This window comes from Parambassis ranga, chromosome 16 (assembly GCF_900634625.1).
Source record: "Parambassis ranga chromosome 16, fParRan2.1, whole genome shotgun sequence".
NCBI lineage: Eukaryota > Metazoa > Chordata > Actinopteri > Ambassidae > Parambassis > Parambassis ranga.
The window spans coordinates 12,151,189-12,174,472 of record NC_041036.1 but is presented as its reverse complement, the minus strand read 5'-3'; the positions used below and the strand labels follow the sequence as shown (position 1 = coordinate 12,174,472).

Sequence of the window (23,284 nt, the reverse complement as noted above, 5' to 3'; positions counted from 1 at the left end):
TACCCACACATCCAATTCTATTAAAAGGACACGGTCATAATCTCTAATCACTTCCATGTCTGGTGGAATAAGAGAGCAGGTTAATCTGGATTACACGTCACCATGGTGAGATCACAGCCGAGGCAGCTGAGGCCCTGAAAGAGAGAGAGAGAGAGAGAGAGAGTCAAATTATAAAGATGTATATGAGATCATTTAAAGAACCACTTATAGATAATAAAACATAGAATGCAGGAAAGTAACAACACCATATTTCACCATTACAAAAGCACCTTTTATAAAATAAAGAACCGCCCGGGGGGAGCCAGCATTAATATGTTATTTTGAAGAACCTGGATTTAGGTCCATTTCTAATTTACTGTAGATATTCATGATGAAATGGCACCAAAGAAACGGATAAGACTCAGATCAGGCTGGTGACAGGTGCATTATTCACCCTGCAGACACCAGAACCAGGGATTAAGTGGGAGCAACAACACTCCACACTATTGACCACTGGACAAGCATGAACAGAGTGCACATGGGAAGTTCTAAAGAATAAATCACATCTAACTGAGGCCCAGAATGCCTCAGGCGTTGCATGTGATCTGCACGCCCAGCAGCTAACTGTGACACAATGGGACTGTGACCGGTGTTTCAGTCCCACTCTGAGTGGGTTACAACTTGAAAGCAGGAATGTTGGATCTCCTGCAACATTCTGCACATAAGACGGGTGGGGGTCTTTTTGGACACGTTTTTGTGGACAATTGTGTGACTTTTCTATCGTATTTAGGTGTAGAAGCAAGGGCAGACATTAAAGTAAAGCGCACATTATAACTTTTTTCCCCTAATATGAATTACTTTTAGTTTACAACTCTCTATCCTAACAGCTACACCTTCTCTCGCAGCAGCAGCAGCAGCAGTAACGCCTGCAGCCAAACACGCCACACGCCTGAGGAGGAAGCAGCGGTGCTGTGCGAAGCTGCGAACCATCACATTCACAAACCTGTTGCCTGGGTCTGTTTGACGACCTCGGGTCTTTTCCACCCCTTTCCCCCGCAGTGAGAGGAAGCCTGTGTGTGGCTGTGAGATTTACTCTCGACAGATCCTTCCTCTCTGGGTATGACTGCTATCAGCTGACTGTAAAACTATCCAGCTGAATAGCAGGTAAACACTGACTGTGCCGATTTTGGAGCCGAGCTTTATTTCAAACTGTATCCTATATCGCTCAGGTCGCCTTTGCCGAATGAAAACGGGGACACGCTTTCCGGCTAAAAATACCTGTCTACGACTATATTTGGCTTGGCTGGATCACAATCACATCGCTAAAATAGTCGGGCCCGCCCCGGCACAATGAATGGACTCTCTGCTATCTCACTCTGCCTCCGTCGGCCAGGTGCTAAAATTAGTAACAAGGCTTGCGTCAATCACGAGCCTCAGTGCGTCAAGGCTTTCCCCGCCCCCCCGGGGCTCATCATTGGTCAGATTTAGGACGTTGACCGAAAAAAACGCGCCTTGTGATTGGCTGTTGGGAATTATTGATCTCAGCGACTCCGGAGGTACTTTTTAATTTTGAGGTTGTTGAGCACGCCGGAAAGGCGCCCTCTGTCTTTCCGTCAAACTGACTTGTGACAGTATTTCCTCAGTAATTACTACATTTTTCAACACTTCTTTCAACACGTAGTTTTTTTAAACAGTTTTATTTGGTTTAGGTCAAAGTAAAACATATTTTTAAACAAGAAGCCAAAACATTTTTTTGTTTTTTTTTCATTGTGAGGTTTTACCATCGTATAAGATGCAATTTTACTTGATGTAATAAGATTGCAGTCTGATTCCACAAGATTATCCTAAATTCAATATAATTGATTTGTATTGACGAATATGGTGAGAACTTCTAAATTGGATCATTACATAAAAATGGTTTTCCACCTGGGATTTTTAATTAGTTAGGTTTAATAAATGTCATAAAATGAGCCTAGAACAAGTTGATTTATATTGACAGTGCTGCTCAATATCTGTGCAGTAACCTGATGACATGGCAGAGATTTATTATGGCCTCGAGGTACACAGTCTGTAGCTGAGGATCCTCTGATACAGGCTCAGTGTACCAGAAATAATGAGGCGAAGTGTAAACAAAACAGTCTAGTTTAGTTTAGTAAATGTTTTTTTTGTAAAAATGCTTTATGACTTTTCGATGATACCTATGATGAAGAACAACGATCAATATTGCTGTGAATAGTATTGGAGTGGATGTAAGTATTCGTGTGAAAACATTAATTGTGTTTATTGACAATATAGTGTGTGTGTGTGTGTGTGTTTGTGTGTGTGTGTGTGTGAGGGGAGTCTTAAACTGATCATTTACTTAGTTGTTTGATTTATCAATTTTAGGGATAAAACAATCCAATCTGGACTGTGTACCTGGTATAAATGGTGCAAACTCGCCTGCCGGATCCCCCTCGGCTTCCTCCCCTACAACCATCAAACCAACCGCCTCTCTCTCTCGCTCCCTCTGATCCTCTCTCCACCTCTCTGTCTCTGGCACAGAGTGTGAGGCTTATACTGTACGAGAGAGAGAGAGAGGGAGAGAGTGACGTCACCTCTCCCATGGCGTCACATTGACGTAGCGCATACCAGTTGCTCTATGTGGAGGCAGAGCCCACATAAATGTGCTATTTGACTTTCTCCCCTCAGACGGCGCACATAAACAAACCCGCGTTACAACCCAACACTTTGCAAAGCACTCATCAGCACTGACACGCTCAGCTCACGGGGACGGACGCAGACACGCTCCTTACAGTCGGGAGTTAGATCTTTATTTTTTACATTTTCATTTTTCTACTTTGTGTACTTCGGAAACAGTACGAAGTACGCGAAAGTTTTTTGTATTTTTCACCGATGCCTCTCCGATTTCACTAAGAGTGAATTTTTTTAGAAACATTTTTTTTCTTTTCATTATTTTCACTCTTTTGAGTATTCTGGATGGAACTGGGATACTTCATGCGAGGTTATTACCACATGTAAAGACGGAACCGCTACGGCAAACCAGTAAGTAAACTATGAATGAATGACTCACTGATATTCTGCCGTACATGCCAGATAGACTGCGCGTGTTCATGTTTACATTACCTGCATCACATGTCATGGTGAATTTAGTCTTTATGGTTTCTCTGTGTTCGTGCTGTCCAACTTTGTGCCTCTAACCTGTTGATATGTCACCCTCACATATACGTGTACACATCTGCTCACATTGTCTCAGTGCGTGTGTGTCTGTGCGTGTGTGTGTGTAGTGCCCGTAGATGAAGCTGAATACGAATTTAATTTGCGTTGGGAAGGTATCATATCCTTTCCGGTTGTCATGGAAATGAGATGCCTCTCACTCGCACAATGAATAGTGGAGTCAGACGCACAAATGGTCTGAGTGGAGAATAGTCTAACCTACATTCAGGCAGGAGCTGAGGGAGGAGAGTTAATGCTCTTTGATTTCATGCCATGTTTTCGGGCCCTTTTGTGGGATTTTCTGGGGAGGATGTGCTCTTAATGAGTGATTTATTAGTCTTTTACTGTGTGTGTGAGGCGAGTTTACGCCTGTGAGTACTACACTTTTTAAACAAATAAAACCTATACATCTGTATGGTGTAGCCTACTGTTCAGGGTTAAAGCTAATTCATAACTAAGTCACACCAATGCAACTGTCTCCTGACCTCATGAGGACACAGACCCTTTACCCACTGATCAGAGAAAAACTCCATAATCCACGGAGCCACATCAAATTTCTGATTTCTTAAAACACGTTGGATTCTACGACAGCTGTCACTGACAGACTGTCAGTGTTCCTTTATGACAGGGAGGTACTTGACTAACTTGCTGATTTTACCTTTCTTCCTCACACACGCACGCACGCAGGCACGTCTGACAGTCTCCCTCTCAGGGCTGATTTACAGTACTCACATATTTCTCGGGTCTCTCCTTTATGTCCTCTCTTTTTCTCTCTGTTTGCTGGAAGCCTCGCGCTGTCCAGGATTATTGCTGCGAGGGGCTACCGGGGGCTACCGGCGCTCCGGGGCGCGTGCTTTGCAGCTCTTATGTGGTTCTCTTGGTTACCGGTGCGCGCGGGGCTGGAGCCCCACCGGCCGAGTCGGCCTGAGAAGGAGCCGAGAGGGGGACCTGTCTGTCCATTAAACAAACGCGAAAAATAAAACAGACTCTAAGCCTCACTTTACTTTTTTAAGTGAAGACACTTTATTTCTCAGTCCTTTCACTCTCCATAGAGGAGCCACATTTATGTGCACTTACACTTTGAACTTCACACCTGTATGGGAAAATGTGGTTTATCAAAGATATAATATTTCATAATCAAATATAAAACATTTAAATAGAAGGCATAACCTACCAAAACAACCATCAAAGGAATTCATGAGTGTTTGCTCTCAGAATTGGCCTGTAAATTCATAGTTTGAAAAAAAGACAACAGGGTGCAGGTATGTGTAGCCATGAGAGTCGTTTACGGGTTGTGTGGCTTGTCAACATGCTCTATTAAGACGCACATTTGGAGCTCGGGTAGTCTCTAACTTGACCGTATCACAGAGGGTCTGAGTGTGTGTCTGGCAGAGAGAGAGAGAGAGAGAGAGAGCAGGAGAGAATATATGTGTGACAGAAAGGGGGCGCTCTGGGCCTTGAAATCTGTTGGCCACAGTGCGCCTTTCTGCAGTGAGGGAGAGAGAGAGTTGGAGGCGCACGGCGCACAGGAGCCTGCTGGTCTGATTTCAGGTCCGACTCTCCAAAATTTCTAGATTTGTCTTTCCCTCTGGATGAACCCTGAGCAGGCGAATGCGGTGGTTCACAGGAAAAACGATGGCCTGGAGGCACTGGCGCAGACTGCTTTTATAAAAGTTGTCACTTTTGTAGGTCTGTATTTGTAGAAGTTGTGTGTGTTTTTTGCATGTTTGAATATGACTTTGGAAGCGCACATTTTAAGTTAGGATAATAACGGAGCACAGATTAGGTTAGAATGAAACCCGTCGCCCACGTAAGTGTAAGTTTTGAAATGAGCTAAAAGTTCTCAGTTGTGGTTCTCAATGTTTTGTCTGTATCACAGATTAAAGGTCATATTTATTGTCAGAATTTACCTATGTTTTGTGAAAATAATTAATTGTCACTTGTTTCAGTGTGGATTAGTGTATTAATCAACTTGTCTTTTGTCATCCCATCCTGTCGTGCTCACACATCTGTTTGTTTCATCAAACTTACATTTGTGCCAAATAATTCCTCGATGCCTGTTTGTCTGTAAACTGCGCAAATGTGTTTTGAGGGGGTGTAAAAAAAGTCTGGAGACGCAGCGCAAAATCTGGGCATCAGAAATAACGAACCAACTGCTTACCATTAAGTTCTGAATGTCACTGCGCGCAGCCACATCACCCGACTTTAACCCAGACATCTTTCACCCAGGCACAGGTTCGGAAGAGCGCGTCCAGCCGAGCTCGGAGCCCCGGCGATCGGATACTCCCTCTGTGACGCCCGCCGAGTCCTCCACGCTCCAGGAGCCCTGTCCCGGCCGCAGCCACGCCACCCCTAAATCCCGGACACCCAGCACCATTCAGCGCGAAGCTCTTTCACCAGGTACTGAAACGACCACCCGTATTTTTTTCAGTTTCACACTTTCTTTTACTTTCATTACCCTTCTTTCTTTCTTTCTTTCTTTCTTTCTTTCTTTCTTTCTTTCTTTCTTTCTTTCTTTCTTTCTTTCTTTCTCAGCTGATGCTTTGTAGTAAGCAGCACGTCATGTCTCTTTTGTGCAGAGATTGTGGCGAGTCTGGCGAAAGGTGTTTACTGATGTTTTATTAAAGATAAAAACTGCAGGACAGCCCCCTTATAAACTCAGTTCAGGGATTAAATCAGGCGTTAAACGTGAACTCATATTTTAAGTTAGTTTTCAGTAATGTAGTATTTTTCTGATTTTGTTTTTTATTCAGATATATGATAAAGTCATATATATGATAAATCATGCTGGTGACCTTTTTCCTTACGCGTGAGCTGCAGCTCTGAACTCATGTGTGTGTTGGTGTTTCGGCTGGCAAGTGCGGACTGAGGTGACATTTCAATCATTAAGATAAGAGATACCAGTCACACCTTAATGCAGAAGCTGTCACACATCCATCCCCCGAATGACTAAACACCACGTTTAAAGGTCCTAATGACTAAAACAAGGCAGATTGTACTATGAGTATATTTGTTCAGTAAGAATTTATTCACATCTTTGTCCCTAAAAAACAGAATAGATAACTAATAATAAACCCTTCAGACATTAAACCTAAATACCTAAATTGACAGAAAAAAGCCACTGGTGTTGTAATTGTGTGCCTGTGCTTTGTGTGTTTGTGCGTGCATATGAAAACCACTGAATTCAAACGTTTTTTTTCATAATTCACTGACAAAAAAGATAAAACTGTTTTGTATTTATGTCTGCAACTTCATGTTTTCATCTGTTAGATCTATGGCATTCTGACAATGAACAAGCGCACTCAGTTATTGGAACAGCTGCAGTTTGTCCAGTTGAAATGCACACCTCGAGGTTAGAGACTGTCTCCCTTCGCCTCACTTTGCTGCACCACCTGTGTCTGATTCTGCTTGGGTTGTCTGTCCTCCTGCTTGCACACACACACACACACACACACACACACACTTGCATGAAAGTCTTAATAATGGCAATCTAATGGTGATGTTGGAGTGGGAGAGGGTTTCCTCTTGTCTCAGCTTTGGAGACATAAAAATAAAAGATGTTCCAGTGATACAACTCGATTTGTATTGTGGAACTTGTGAGAGAGGATGCAAAGCCTGTGAGCATGCAGGGGTGTGTGTGTGTGTGTGAGTGAGTACTAGTGTTTAACTGAGTGACAAGTAAGCACACCACCAAAGGTAAAGCACCAAAGAGGGCGAGACATTTGTATACACAAGTGGTTTTACAGGTTCTTTTCAGGATAAGGGTGTATGTTATTAGCCGATTGAGTATATATGCAGGTCCATGTTGACATCTTGAACATCATTAGTGATGAAAATGTGTGTGTTGGTGTATGAAAACAACTCATCAAAAGCCTCTCCACACACAGAGAGACACACATGATATTGCACTGCTTCGTCTCTCTCTTATTCTGCAGTCTTTAAAGGTTTGTGTGTGCTGGTGTAGCATGACAGGTGCAGTAAGTCTTATAGTGATCTGTGGGTTGACCTACTGACACAACACAGCCACAGAGTTCACCACTCTCCTCAAAGTCATTTTTACTCTCCCCCCTTCTTCCTCTAATGTTTAATCTGTTGAAATAGTCTTTAGGTATAGCTCAGAAAGGCCCCATGACGCCCATGTGTGTGTTTTTCCACGTGGGTTTAAGAGCTGGTCACTCACACACATGCAAAAAAAACTAATGACGTCAAGCACACGTACAATAGGCCTACAGCTTGACTCATATCCTCAATAAAAAAAAATCCTGCAGCTTAATATTGTCATCTTGTCTGCATATGCTGTAGTTAAATTATTTAGATTTTAATATTCTAAAATGTTGTGTAGTCTCTTAAACCTTATTTTAGGTTATTAGTGTATTTTATTTTTAATAGTATATTTATCTTCCATTTAATCTTTTATATTTAATCTGTCTTTTACAAAAGACACTTATTGAAGGCTTTTTAAATATATATACAGATTGAAAATACAAAAGATGACGGGAGCTGCCCCTCAGGCATAATTTAATTGCGTCTAAATAAATGTGTCACTCTGCCTGTTTCTGCTATGAGTAACATTTATGTGGTTTGTGGATACGATTTCAAACTCAGAGTTTCAGGCAATATCCATTCAAACCATTTCGTCAATGTTTTGTATAAATAAAGAGAAATACGGATTTTATTAGGAACTTTTATTTTGAAAAAAAAGTGATTCCCTAACGGAGCCTAAATGAGTCTGCTTGGATGGAGGTATTTGTGAGTGCTTGAACGACAGCAGGACCGATATGTCCCGTATTTGACTAGACAAACATGACGCGCAGCGGACTGGGGTGATTACGGCAGAGTGCGCGCATGCTGGGCGTCAATGGGAGCAGCGCTGTGTTGACAGTTCCCCGCTCAGGAGCGACGAGCAAACACCACAAAACCCTGGCTGCGCTGACACTCCTGACTGATTGGCCCCTACACACACACACACACGCACACAAACATGCGAGCGCAAACGGGCACGCACACGGGCACGCAGGTGTTGTGAATTACGTAAGAGGTTTGATAAGACAAAAAGACCATATAGTATACACACACACACGCACGCACTCACGACGCTGAAGTAGTGGCCCGTTGCTGTGACTTTGACAGAATTAAATCAAGAGGGAAACTCAAGACATGCCGACTGGCGTCTGCAGCAGTTAGAGGAAATATCTGTCTGTGTATCTGTCTGAATTTATCAGTGTGTGTGTGTGTGTGTGCATCTGGTTGTGTGTGTGTTGGGGGGGGGGGTCAGCAAGTATCCAGCACCACCATGGGGTTCCATTATTATTTAATCTCATCTACTTCGCCATCTGACTAACCAGAGTACACCCACACACACACACACTGATACTTGGATTGGATTTTGCTTTTCCCGTTCTGCCTCTGAATCGTGCAGCGATGAACTGCAGCTTCTTTAACTGAACTAACTGTGGAAGAATCAGCGATGTTTGAGGTGTACGTGTGTGTGTGCTCCTAATATGCTCAGTGCAAGTGTTAATGCAGGAAAATAAGTAAATGGCAATACATGGAAAGAATTATTCAAAGCTTTTTATAGCCTGTGCATTGAAAGGTGCGTTGAGGTGCAATCTGTGAAACCTCAAGAGCTGAAAAAACTGCCTGTTCCAATAGAGCTGTGCAGAAATGTTTAGTTATTCCGCATTGAATTGTTGGCCCTGTTTACCTTTGTGTGCATGTGCCTCCAATTGGAGTCTGCCTCTGTCCTGTAGATTTACTGCAGTCTCCCCTGTCCTGTGCATCTGTCCTGCTTTTCTAGAGTTTAACTAATATGTAATTAAATTGTCTCATCTGACTGATGATTGTTGCTATACAGCCGGACTAACACCATTAAAATGCTGCTGAAATAAAAAGCTTTTGGAATACTTGTGGCCTGATGTGCCACGCAGCTCTAACCGATACGTGTGCTGTGTTTCTCTGGCAGACATGCCCTGTGTGCAGGCTCAGTACGGGCCCGCCCCTCCAGGCTCAGCGTACTCTGGCCAGTCCTTCAGTTACCAGGGTGACAGCTACAGCTCTGACCTCATGACGCCTGACTACACCAAGCTGGATCTTGGTGGGGGCGAGATCTCTGCTGCCGCCACCACCTCCCTCCCCAGCTTCAATGTCTTTGTGGAGGGCAGCTATGAGCCCAAGTCCTCCTGCCTCTACCAGATGCCTACACACAGGCCAACTATCAAAAAGGAGGAGGAGAGCTACCCGACTGCCCCACCACTGGAGGCCATGTCCTCCTCCACCATGTACTTTAAACAGTCCCCCCCTTCCACTCCCACCACCCCATCTCTGCCACCCCAACCTGGTACCTCTTTCCTTTGGGAGGAGCACTCCTTGGCTCCTCCATCACACCCTCATGCTCTGGGCTCCGGCCTGGAGACGGGCCTCAAGTCCCCTCGCTTTCCACATTTCTACCAGCATTCACCCCCCCACAGCAGTGGCAGTGGCTATGAGAGTCTAGGAGGAGGACTGGTTCGCACCTCTTCCTCTTCATCCTCCTCCTCGTCATCAGTCTCCCATCCTCACGGTCCACCCCTGGAGCAGCCCATGTATCAGCTGCACCGTGGGGCTGGAGGCAGCAGCCTTGCCTTCCGCTCCCTGGCTCTTGGGCCTTGTGGCCCTCTACTAGGAGACAGCCTCCCCTCACCTCCCCCACGCGGGCCCCAAGGTGAAGGAACCTGTGCAGTGTGTGGGGACAATGCAGCCTGCCAGCACTACGGCGTGCGCACCTGTGAGGGATGCAAGGGCTTCTTCAAGGTAAAAACAACAACTTTTCACTGCTTATCTTAGACTATTGTGATTTCTAGCATTCAGGATAAATCATCAGCAATCTTCAGTGACATCAAATGCAAATATTCACAACAGAAATTTCCCCTTAAACCCTCCAGCATCTGTGAACTGGCTGCAAAATGACTGACGTATTTTATTTGAAACTATTTTCTTGTTCGCTCCCACTCTACACCCTTTTCGGCGCTTTCTAAATTGTCTTTAGAGTCATTGCAAAAGCACAACACACCCACAGGGGTCGTCTCTCTCAGCAACCAAGTGGGCAACTGTACGTATGCATGGGCTGCGTGCGTGTGTGAGTGAGTGAGCGAGCAAAAGACATTTCTTGATAAAAAAAAAACACACATTTCCTCTCAGACAAACATGTCTGATGCTGAGCCACTCAGAAATTAAGTACTGCGAGTGTGCAGAGGAAAACTGTTTCATTTCAGCACATTTGTAGTGAATCATTGTGCCACAACATTGACCACAATTCACTGACATAATACTGGGGCTGATATGAGTCAGTTTGAAATTTGGTCCATCACATGATTCAATCTAACACTTCTAAACATGGTGTCTCACATCACATGTTACCACACACGTACTAACACACAGTATAACATCACCAAGAGGCAGCTTTTAGTCGCTTTCTTTGTCACATATACACAATATATATGTATGTATAGATGTTTGGGTTTATGTGTGTAAACTCACTCTCAGTGACAGTTAAGTTATATATATATATATATATATATATATATATATATATATATATATATATATATATATATATATATATATATATATATATATATATTATATAAGTGAAGCTGATTCTTTGCACGGAATGAAATCGATTTCCAGCACGCTTGTTAAGCATTCTATTGGTTGCATGAGACAAGAGAGTGAAAATTAAGAGACAGCAAGGATGAGGGTGCAAGCACAGCAGTAATTGAATAATGCCTCTGGTAGGTGGAAATGAATTATCCTTCTTTTCAATTAGTTTCACAATTTGTTTTTATTTAGTAATTAATGAAAGCAGTGTCTGGTGGCAGCAGGCTGCGGGCTGTCTGCTTGCTGCAGCACTCCACGGCCACAAAGCCTGTCAAACCTTGCTATGTTTCCTTTACGTGCACACATACATGCAGATGCAGCCAAGCATGCACACACCCACACATATAGAAAAACATATAACATGTACACGTTTGTCAGTCAGTAAACCCAGGAAACTAATACACCTGCTGGTTTTCAACTACTTTCAGGCACATTACCTCCATTATCCTGATGGTTTTATTGTCCCCTAAAATATTTTCCTGATTACATTTAATCATCCATGAATAGTTATTACTCATTAAACCATAGTAGATGCTTGCTGTAAATTATTGTTATTTCATTACTGCAATTTGAAGCACATTTCCCGGTGAATTAATTTTAGCTCTTAAACAAGTGTTGTGTTTATTATTTGTGGCTGAATAATGTGTTCCATTCAATGTTGCCATTAATTTAGCAAACCTATTCAGAATTTAGGAATTTTAAAATTAAAATGTATGTGTTAGAATAATACCTTGTCAAAAACAAAGACATTACCTATATATATATATATATATATATATATATATATATATATATATATATATTGTGCCTGCAATGTGCTAAATGTTGAGCTACATCAGCTGTGTTTTTTTAACAGTCAAAATACACAGACTGCACCCAAATTGTTTTTTCATTCGCTTGCACAGCATGTTCTGAAAGGATGCGAGGTGTCAGTCTGGCAGTCAAAGAAGACAGTACAATAGCATACTGCCGAGATGCACAGACATATGTTTGTGCACATGCCTAGGCACTTTCAGGTTATTTCTTTAAGGAAGGAAAACCTACATGTTTTTTCACTTACTGCCACCAAATAGACAGAGGACTGGAGCAGAGGAGGGGGGAGGGGAGGGGAGGGGGTGTGGGGTGCGGGAGGCAGAGCCCCTAAAGGCTTTTAATTTAAGGCAGGGCTATTAGCACATGTTACATGTCAAGAATCTGCCTCTGCATGCCTCCATCCAGCCCCCACAACACCCACAGCATGTGTGCTTCTGTTAGCCTGTGTGTGTCCATTGGTGCACATAACTTATTCCTAAATTTAACTTTTTTTCCTGAATGAACTTCTTGCAGCCACAAAAGCTATGTTTCTGATGCAAAGTCAATCAGGAATGGTCATTTGAATGAAATTCAGGATAAACACAATAAATTACTGAGCAGATGAGATACCAAAGTTTACATCACACTTTTCAGCGCCCACTCACACACACACACACACTTTTATAGGTTGACCTAAATACTGTAGAAGGATCTGCTGGTTTGATAATCATACTAAAATAATCTGATCTGTGTGTTTGTCCACCTGCACATACTAGTTTAGTCACTCAGCATTAGCTCTGATAGTGTCTCTATACTGTGACGCCAGTCAGCTGCTTATTAGAAGGCAAAGTCACAAGAACCCCAACACACACACATACACACACAGTCGTGGATAAAGACAGCAGACAGCAGGAGACAGTCCAGTGCTCACTCGTGAGAGCTTAATTTATCCAAACCTTAATTGACCATTGCAAACTCAGGCTTTTCTTGGTGGCAGCTATCTTATGAATTAAGCTCAGTGGTCACCAAAGAGAGGGACTTCGTCTTCCTCCCCATATAACCTCAATTCAGCTTAGCATTCAACAGTCTTGGGACTGTGGACACAATGTCTTGATTCTTTGTTGCAAACGTGTGAATGTGTAGATAAATGCTGGCATGCTGAGGCTCTGTGCATCAAGCAGCCTCTCGCGCAGCTTTACCTACTCGGACTCCCTAAACGGACGCTTTTTTCCCTCCACCACATTAATGACCATAACTAACTTATCCTCGCGCGCACGGGTCACTGACCATTGAAGGGATGAGAGGGAGACATTCACAGCGATCTGCGGTGCCATAGCAACCACTCTCATCCGGCACTGGCGCCTATTACGCGTCAGTTCCGCACTCGCGCCGGAGCATATGGAATAATTGGTGTGTTATTGGTCTCCCGGGGGCACGGGCATGTGTGGCGCGAGGGGTTCCTAATTGGATTTATTTGTTTTGATGTGTTTTAAAGGCGTTAAAGAAAAAAAGATGAAGCCTCGGCACTTTCCGTGTGTTCCGTGTCTTTAATTTACAGCTTGTTCTGGTTCTGTCTGAGCGGACGACTGGAGTCACAGTTTAATAGCTTTTAAAATGCAAACAGTTGCAAATGGCAGTAATTATAATGTAGTTGTATTTTGTCTATGTAATTGTTTTGGATTTGCACCCCAGGCAAGGGCTTTCTCAAGAGACTGAATCTTTCTGTCAAAGACGTCTTACAGATTGGCAGCATTTCCCTGGAGGTCTCTGCGGGTTACACAAGAACTGATAATGTGCCTGTTGATGTGTGGTGTAACTTATAATAAATAATAATCAAGTGAACGCATTAAACAGGACTGCCTTGCATTCTCATGCTGCGCTATAACAGGTTCGTTGGATGAACATATAAATGACACTTCTGCTGCCTCATGCACAACTTTATCCAGCCCTTCACACGTGGGATCAGCCCATAGGTGCGCGGGCACACGGAAGCAAAGGCATTTACTATCGTCTCGGTTCTGTTATTGTCTTTCATCCACGCGGTGAGCGCACCCGGCCCCCACGTGGCCCGTTTCTGATTTCATTTTAATAAGGTCAGTAATAATCGCGCGAGCCAGCCGAGGAGAAAACAGCTCCCGCGGGGCCCATTGAGGAAGGCGCGATACGCGGGGCCCCGAAGGTGCCACGAGCTGACCCGGGAGCTTCACAAACAATCTGATCACGCAGCTCTTGCGGCCGCTGTCCCCCCCGCCTCACGGGACCCGGCTCGGCACGCCACGCACTCGATCCCTATTGTCAGCTCTGGCGCTAATAAAATTGTCCCTCCTGCAGGCGAGGCTTGTTGGAAAATTAATTTTATCTAATTATACTGATGTCACCGCCGCCTTTCAGCACGTAATTAAAATCTGACCTGCGAGCTTCTGCTTTCATTCTTTGATGAAGAAGGGGAAAAAACAGAAATTGAATTAAACAAATCAAATATTGGGCGTTGATTGTGTTTGGAGGCTGATTATCGGTATGCCTCTTTCTTGTGTCTCCAGCGCACCGTGCAGAAAAACGCCAAGTATGTCTGTCTGGCCAGTAAGAACTGTCCGGTGGACAAGAGGAGGCGCAACCGCTGCCAGTACTGCCGCTTTCAGAAGTGTCTGAGTGTGGGCATGGTGAAGGAAGGTAGGAGATCACACACACACACACACACAAAGACAGGATAACACATATGTCCTGGTCACGCAACATCAATCACACCTCCATATAAAGTTTGTTTCTGCAATCAGAGTTTAATAGGCCGGTAATGACCTGACCTCTGGTAGCATCACACACATCCCCAGTACAGGATGAAAGTAGGAAACATACTAGTAAGTCACGTTAAACCCAGGATGTGTGTAAACAAACAAAGGTGACCATCAGAGATTCACACACTTTCCTCCACTCCCATGTGTCACCACATCATCAGCAGACGTGTTTTGATGATGTGTAGAATCAGTGTGACACTCATAATGCCCTATTTCCATGAGGTTTACCACCTGTCTCACACGTCCTGTACTACCCCCACCCACTTGCACATGCACAGACACATATGTAAATGCAAATAAACCCACACAACACAGACATTTGTCTATTGGATTAACACCTCTACACTCTGCAAGAACAGCTCCACTGCCATCTGCTGGCTTGCTGCTTCCTGTGTTGGGATAGTTGTGGAGAATGTGTCTGTCAAAATTCCAATACTGATATCACACCTCTCAGTTAGAGGATATGTCTTCATTGTGCACGCAGCATAAATATTACCACCTCCAAATTAACCCTTTTGTATTCTTTCTCTGGTTCACAGTGGTACGTACTGATAGCTTGAAGGGGCGCAGAGGCCGTCTGCCTTCCAAACCAAAGAGCCCCCTGCAGACAGAGACGTCTCCTCCGTCTCCACCCCTCAGCCTGCTCTCTGCTCTGCTCAGGGCTTACTCCCACTGCACACCACGTGACCTTGACTACAGCCAGGTATACCCACAAACTCCACTCAGAGATATTAACATATTTATTGATAAAATAGTCTTTTTGGTAACTTCTCTGCTTTCTTCGTATCCCACAGTTCAGTGCTGCCGACCCTCCGTCCTCCTCCTCAGATGCAGAGCATATCCAGCTCTTCTACAGGCTGCTCACCATCTCAATGGAGACCACACAGCGCTGGGCTGACCGGCTGCCCGGCTTCTCTGAACTGCAGCGCGATGATCAGAACCTGCTCATAGACTCGGCCTTCCTGGAGCTGTTTGTCCTGCGATTGGCTCACAGGTAAGAGGGCCGACATAAAGTCACACAATGGTCAGATGAATGATGTGAACAATTCAGAAATTTCTCCTTTGGCACCTCATGCCCTTTTTAACATGCTTTACCACTACAGTACAGCGTGTAACTGTGCCTGCAAAGCAATGTGCTGCTGTGTTGGTGTATGTCCAGAGTAGGAGTGGAGCTGAGTAATCGCCATATGAACCAAATTATGAATGGAGTCTGTAGCTATGACAGCAGCTACACCCACAGAGTTCCGCTCCGCTCGTCTGATATCTGACGCACAGAGCACTCTGTGTGTGTTCTGCAGGCTAAAACTGTGCTAACATTGTGAACTGTAAATTGACAGGATCAATTCCATCTAAAAGCTGGTCAGCTGAGAAACTGAAAAGGGCTGTTATGGAAGAAAATACATATTCAATTCAGCTGACTGAAATAAAAAGAGAATTGACTTCATTTACTTCATGTTTCCAATGAGTGTGTGTGCGTGTGTGAGCATGTGTGTGTCTGACTCGTGGATACCTGTGGTGCCATTATGACTGGCCGGGCCCATCTTTGCCTCAGAATTACCCTGGGTTACCGGTCTGCTCTTGTGAGGCATGTGGCTGGTTAAATTTATGGGGAAGAGGGGGGGCGAGCTACAAGCTCATCCTTTTGTCTGCACTGTCGTCTAGGGCAGAAGACCAATACAGTCAGACACAGAAGCACACTTACTCACACACACTGATGATGTAGAAACCCAAGTTTCTCTCCTCCTCCCAGTGTAGGTCCAGGTGCAGGGTGGGTAGAGGATGGGTGGTGGCATCACAGTCGCAGCAGGAGTGGGATCAGGCTGGGACTCTTACTCACGCTAAAAGGGTGGACTCATAGGGACCTCTATGAAACACACACACACACACACTCAGGCTTGTTCACACTGCTCATCTTCCCATCAGCCAAACTCCCACGGCACAGAGGAAAACACACACAAACACTGTACTGTCTTACTTTCGCTGTCTTCCATGAGAGCTGCAGTCCACACTACCATCTCAGTGTAGAGGCGGCCCTGTGTTGACCCTGTGTTGAACCTAGATGCCTTGCAGACCTCGACACAAGCGTGTGTCAGTGTGCGTGTGTGTTTATTGTGCACAGAGTAAATTTGCTTCACTCTTCTGGGTTGGCATTGCTGTAAGCACCCCGTTACCAAACAGTTTCTGTGGTTATTGGTTGATTACCGTGGTGATAGTGTAGTCAGGGGTGAGTGGAATGCGTGGCAGACATCCAGCTGTGTGTGTGTGTCCGTGCGTGCGTGCATCTGCCTTGTTTGCTTGTCTTCCAGCATGTCTCTTTGTTGTTGCTCATGTGCTATACCATCATACATGGTTCAAATAGCATTATAAAACATTAACCAAATTTCTAGGTCAGTGTATCAGTGGGGGATTTTCTTCGGTTAAGTTTTTTCGATGTTTCCACCTGTTTGCAGATTTTATTTCCTTACTGTTGCATTTCTTAAATTAACACAATTTATTATGTGACAGGATACAGACACACTGACAGGCAGTGCTGTTTTTTTGTTGTTTGATGATATGGAAGCATCAGAGGGTGGGTGGAGTACCTCTTTAAAACTGTAGTAAGGATAATTAGAGACAAATGGTATCGCATCTTATCGTCATAACTGCTAAACCGATGTTTGTGCAGGGTGTAATTTGTCTTATAATGCATCTCTCGCTCTTTCCCTCCAAAGAGGATCATGCTCTTCTTTAAGACACTAATAAAGACCAGTCATAGCCCTCTGCTATTCACTGCTCTCTCTCTCTCTCTCTCTCTCTCTCTCTCTCTCTCTCTCTCTCTCTGTGCTTGATGAAGTGGGATGTTGTGTGTCGTGAGTAAGTGATGGTTAAATACATCTGAGAAGTCTTTTCATTTCCTCATTAAAGCTTTGTGTTTCCACTGCACACCACAGCCTGGGCACATTAAAACCATAACAGTTTACCTATCTGCAAACACACACACACACATACAGAGCAGCCCTCTGCCCTAACCCTTCACCCCACCCTGCCACAAGGAAACACAGGAATGTTTTAAAATGCTATAATTTGGAAAACACAGGCTTAATCAGATGCATGCCTGTGTTTGATGTGTGTCCCGTTTCTGTGTGAGTGCACACACTGCCAGGTTTTCTCATTGTTTTTATTGTAATTGTTTCCTTGCCCCAGCATCTTAAGCTATATTTACAGTACATGAGGGAAAATACAGCGTTTCATTGGAGCTGAGATCTAACTAGTTCACATCTCTTCTTCTCTCCTCTTTCTCTCTGTTCCTCAGGTCGATGCTGTCAGAGGATAAGCTGGTGTTCTGTAACGGCTTGGTGCTGCACAGGTTCCAGTGCCTTCGTGGGTTCGGAGAGTGGCTGGACTCCATTCGAGACTTCTCCACCCACCTCCAGAGCCTAAACCTGGATGCCTCTGCCTTTGCTTGCCTGGCTGCCCTTGTACTGCTCACAGGTAACAAAAGAAACTTTCAAAAAAATTTAGAAAAATAACATTTCTTACATTTCCACTACACACAAATGTTAATCATTTATACATGTTGCTAAAAAATGCACACAAAAAGATTATTTCCCGTTTGTCCAGAGCTTTTCCTGTGGGTGATTCAATGTGACAGCGATCAGGTGGATACATCCACTAATGTCACATATGCGCTCAAAGACATGTGCATGCTTGTTCTCGCACATCTCAGCCTGAAACAAGAACCCGATACCTAGAAGCACCTGCTGCACCTGCCACACACCTGGCCCTCTAATCAGTAAACATGCGTGAAAAATTGAAGTCTGTTTTCTGAATGAAGACACATCTTAAAGCAGCAGAAGTGACGAGATGTTGTCCATAAAATGCATTAAAAGCAGGCAGAGGATTTCCCTGCGATTAATGGTTACACGTTCACATCAGAATCTGTACATTAATGTGCAGTTAGTAGAAACTCCCTCCCCTTGCTCCAGAGCTTCCTTACCTCACCCTGCCCCCACCACCTCCTCTCCTCCACCTCTTTTTCTCTCTAAGCCCCCCAACGCCATCCTCACTCTCTGGGGGAGCACTTAACTCTGTGCCTGATCGACCAGCCCACCGTGGAGCACAGCTCTGGAATGGCGTCTGCAGTGTTCACAGTGGCGCTCTGCCACCTCGGCAAAGCACACAGCGCATAGCCATGACTGAGCCACCAGAGCCACCAGGCGATCGACTGCTTTCAGAGTGGCCTGTGCAGAAAGGCAGTCATCGATCTCTCCCCAGGAGCTCACGCACATAGAGAATGAGGGATAGCGAGTGCGGGAAGAAAGACAGGGAAGTGAAAGTGTGTGTGTGAGAGGTCTGAAAGCCACCGTGAAAGGAGGGCTGGAGTGACTCTGCAGCAGCAAACACAACAAACAAAAGAGTCACATAAATAAACAATAAATAAGCTTCAGATAATGGATACCTCAAAGTGAGACTGGTCTTAGTGACAGCCTCCCTGCAGCACAGGTTTATACTTGTATATATATATATATATATATATATATATATGTGTGTGTGTGTGTGTGTGTGTTCATGGGGGGCTGGACACCCTGTTCTCTGCAGAATGAGTTAGTGTCACATTAAGCCTAGTACGAGTGCCACTGGAGTTGCTATGGGCACAGTGTGTGTGTTTAATTTCGTTTGGCTGCTCACAAAACCAAATAATCAGCTGGTTGAGCACAGTTGTTTGTGTCAGTGCCTAATTTTTAAATTGTGTCTTTTGCAAATGTTTAAAATATGTTCATGAATTCTAAATAAGGTGCACACATTGCACGTGTGGACATGTGTTGGTACACAGTGTGCAGGGGGCTTATTAGGTTAGACTGAGTATTGATCTGTAGTGAATGAGACAGGTTAAAGCCTGTTAAGAACATGAGCCATACAGGCTAATGAGGTGGAATTCAATATAAAAGAAGATGTAGTTAATGCTCTTTCAGCTGAATGAGGTCTGATGCATGTATACATGTGTGCATTTCTTTTCATTTTTCTGACTTAATTTTTGTCTAACGTCCTTTTTTTTCATGGTTTCTGTCTACAGAGCAGGTCCCGGGTCTGAAGGACTCAAAGAGGGTGGAGGAGCTGCAGAATAAGGTCATATGTTGTCTCAGAGACCACCTGGGTTGTGGCCCATCTTCTTCCTCGTCCAAGGCAGCACCTCCTCTGAGTCGTATTCTGGGTTTAAGGGCAGAACTGCGTTCTCAGAGGACCCAGGGCCTTCAGAGAATCTTCTACCTGAAGCTGGAGGACCTGGTACCACCCCCACCCTTGATTGACAGGTTCCTGGACACTCTGCCCTACTGATGGCCAGGGCGGATCACGCAGAGAAAAGAACCATGTCACATCCTGTTCAGGCCTTTTCCACACCAAGGAGTCACGCTCCCTTCTGACTGATGCGGCCAATCGAATGCTCAACGGGACAACCAGACGAGCACCTTTCAGTCGAATGGACAACATCTACAAGCTTTTCACATGTATAAAAGACTATTGTTAAATGCTTTACCACTTTTTATTTGAATCTCCTGTTTTTCTCACACGGGGAAGGATGATGAGGCTAAGATGGACTACAGAAAAATGACTTTTTGCTGTCCCCTCTCCGTCTGGGTGACAGCTCATTCTGCAAAACAAGAAAGGACCCAAGTTTATGAGTACTGTTGATCTGTGTTTTGGCCTGGCTCTAACAGTCTGAGGACTTCTTTTTAGCGAAGAGTCAAGGAGAGGTGTCAGTGCGACAGATTGTTTTCAAAGATGTTACAGTGAAACACAAGTCATCCCCAACTGAAGGCAGGAAGGGGGGTGTTTTCACACTGAAATGTCAGAGGTCAGCTTGAGCATAGACAGAAGCAGACAAAAACAGGACGCAGATATTTTATAAATGGATGGAAGCGGCTGTTGAGGTGGGCTCTTAATTACAAGTGCAATTTCTTAAGTGCTATCTCATCACAGAAGGAAGAGGCGGAAGAGGACCAGTCCTGTTTCAAACTCTAAGTTATTTTAATACAAAGACTTGTCCTGTACTGTTCATTAGCTAAAAGAAAGAGAGACAGTCTCCGTGTGGCTTTAGACAGCAGAGGAGATACTGTGCACTAACGATCGATGACTGAGTCACCCAGACTTGAACTTGCTCTACTATGTTGTTTTTTTATTAACTCATTCTGAAATCATAGGTCGAGTAGGAGTATGGGGGAATGAACATGGACAGAAATTGGCTTTTGAGGCACTTACACCCTGAGAAGGGCTAGAAGCACAGACACACACCCTACCTGCTCGCCTGCAGTGCAGCCGGAAGTCAGGGAGAGGAGGGTGCTCGACAGATAGCTGTACGTCCAGGGGTGAAACATTCCACATACATGCTCTTTTCTCTTTTCATTTTTATTGTGGAGGCTGTGTGTGAGAGTGTGGAGGACACAGTTGCATACTGTCTTTGTGTGTACGCTTAGAAGAAGCCAGGATCATATGCATGGTGTGTTATAAGCTGTCAAGAGCTGCCATAGCCTGTCAAAACAGCTCGACCTGTGTTTGTGTCTCAGACCGCAGCTCCATGGGGACCTCCCCTGGCCTCCACCACCTACTCACACACTCACAGCAGCAGTTTTAAAATGAAAAAAAGCAAATTATATATAGATTTAAATATATATATATAAATATAAATATACAAAACTAATATTTTGAAGTGTTTTTAGCTTTTTCAAATATTGTGGTACGAGTTGTGCATTGTTTTTTGAAGAAGAGATACAAAAAAGAAAAAAAGTTGCTGTTTTTTCATTGTCCCTCTTTGGTTAGAGTTTCCTGTTCGATTTTTTTTCTTTCTCTTTGGTTCACTGGATTTTCTCTTCAGCACTTTGAAATCATAAACTAGTTCTGATTATTCTGATCCACTGAGTCCCGTGTTTTAATTATGACTAATTTACACTAAGTGTAAAAAAATGTTTCAAGGCTTTTTAAAAGTGAACAAAAGACCAAACTTAAGTCAAGTTTATAAAGAATGTGTGTGTGTGTGTGTGTGCATGCGAGTGTGTGTTTTGTCAGACACAAAAGCCTCTTGACAGGTAAAAGGCCTCGTCTTTTCTCCTGAGGGACCCTCGGGCTCTCACAGAGAGTAGAGGGGGATTAGGGGAGTGAAGAAAGGGAGGAGGAGGAGGAGGAGGACAGCTTCATGTTAGCATGAGGTCCAGATCAGCCTCCAGCCTCGTTAAACACCATCGATCGGCACGGTGACATTTCACAGCGCATGCCGTCTATACTGTCACTGCCATCACTCACTTGCCGTCCTGCACAACAGCATGAGCACATATACACACACACAGTGCCAGGTGATTGATAGTGGCTGTGGTAGTGGAATTGTGAATGGCTCTATCTGTGCTTTAAAAAAAAGAGAGGAGTAAAGTTCAAGTGTGGAGTGCACCATATAAACTCTATGAGGTGTCAACACAACAACACATTTTCTCCCACATTATATATGAATGCATCTATATAACATGTTATTTTATTATCAACGGTGAAATTCTTTTAACATTCTCAGTAAGTGTTTTCTGCATATAACAGATAAAAATCACCTCATACTCTTCAGGGGGTTTTATGTGTTTGATCAACAAACAGGAAAAACCTTTTGGTTACATATGAAATAACATAAGAAGAAACTGAGAGCTTGAAGAACAAAACTGCAGACTCAAACTTGCATGTACACACACACACATGCAGCAAGCTGTCAGTCTCACAGTCGATCGATCAGTCCGGTCAGATAGCAGATGCCTAGAGTCTTAATTAGAGGTCCCATTAGAACATACAAACACACCAGTGCTTATGCACACACACACACAGAAAGCAGTTGATCAGAATTGTAAAATGACCCCTTTTAAGAGCAGAATTTGTTTTTTTTTTTACAAATCATATTATAATCAAGGCTGTGGAATAAATTAACAGGAAAATAAAACCTGTGTCTGCAGTGCCGGCTATACTGTTGACATTTGATGAAGTGGCTGTTTTCAGATGACAGTGACATGTCACAGCAGATTATCCCAATCTGTAAATAATCCAAATTATCACTGAGTGATGCTCCATTTAGCTGCTTCGGTTTGGGCTTCCTGGATCTGTGCATGATGCCTCACTGTCACGGTGCAGCCTGACTGTGACACCTGCATAGAAACAGAGCCATCACTAATGTTATTAGTAACACCGATGCCTCTCCTACCACGACATGTCAAGATGTCTGCTGTGAAAACAGGGCCAGCATCCACTGAGGCATCAGGATGCACTAATCACACCTGCTATAAAAACAGTAAGATTCAGGAGGTAAGAAGTGAACGGAGATCCCTGCTGGCTTCCTCTCCTGCTGTCAAACTTCCCGGATTAGACTGAAACAAATGGCACCTGAGTCCTCCTGGGCCTCACACACTCACACACAGTCATGTTTCCATCACTTCAGAGGACATAACAGTGACTTACATTCATTTCCTGAACTCTTAACCCAACCAGAACCATTATCAGCCCGCAGTTAATAATAAGTCATAAACCGGAAAGATTTACATTTTGGAGACTTGCTTTTTGATCCCAAAAACACCCTCACAATTTATGTCCCCCACATCAGGGGTAATAATCTCTCTCCTCTCTCTGTTTTTTTTTTTTTTTACATACAAACACAGAATCAGAATCACAAAGATTTTGTGATGATTTGCTGTTCAGACTTTCACTCTCAGCTTTGTTCCTCCTCTTCAGTCTGCAACTCTGGGAGTCCCCTGAAAGTGGACAGACACGCAGAAATAGAGGCACACAAACACATGCATAATCACAACATGTGTACAGCACCAGGGGAAATCCCCTGTAGCTGGGGACTGTGTGTTTTACTGTGGCCCCTCGCATGG

General features: G+C 44.1%; 1 protein-coding gene across 3 annotated transcripts; it reads left to right on the top strand.

Moving 5' to 3' along the window:
* The first annotated feature begins 2,641 nt into the window (after positions 1-2,641).
* Positions 2,642-21,297, top strand: nr4a3 (nuclear receptor subfamily 4, group A, member 3). Of its 3 annotated transcripts, XM_028426147.1 has the most exons (9): positions 2,642-3,021; positions 5,422-5,592; positions 6,463-6,544; positions 9,155-9,981; positions 14,160-14,289; positions 14,951-15,114; positions 15,206-15,405; positions 17,704-17,882; positions 19,465-21,297. In XM_028426147.1, exons 3-9 carry the CDS (start codon positions 6,481-6,483, stop codon positions 19,725-19,727), a joined length of 1,827 nt encoding a protein of 608 aa, XP_028281948.1. In that variant the 5' UTR covers positions 2,642-3,021; positions 5,422-5,592; positions 6,463-6,480; the 3' UTR covers positions 19,728-21,297. The 3 variants fall into 3 exon arrangements, with proteins under 3 accessions (XP_028281948.1, XP_028281949.1, XP_028281947.1); XM_028426148.1 differs by lacking the exon at positions 6,463-6,544; XM_028426146.1 differs by lacking the exons at positions 2,642-3,021; positions 6,463-6,544 and adding an exon at positions 4,697-4,881.
* Positions 21,298-23,284: the final 1,987 nt, after the last annotated feature.

Excerpts from the sequence above, each read along its gene's own strand:
- nr4a3 (XM_028426146.1), top strand. The coding sequence starts at position 4,785 with ATGAACCCTGAGCAGGCGAATGCGGTGGTTCACAGGAAAAACGATGGC. Across the intron at positions 15,406-17,703 it reads GTCCTGCGATTGGCTCACAG|GTCGATGCTGTCAGAGGATA; the intron begins GTAAGAGGGCCG and ends TCTGTTCCTCAG. Across the intron at positions 17,883-19,464 it reads TGCCCTTGTACTGCTCACAG|AGCAGGTCCCGGGTCTGAAG; the intron begins GTAACAAAAGAA and ends TTCTGTCTACAG.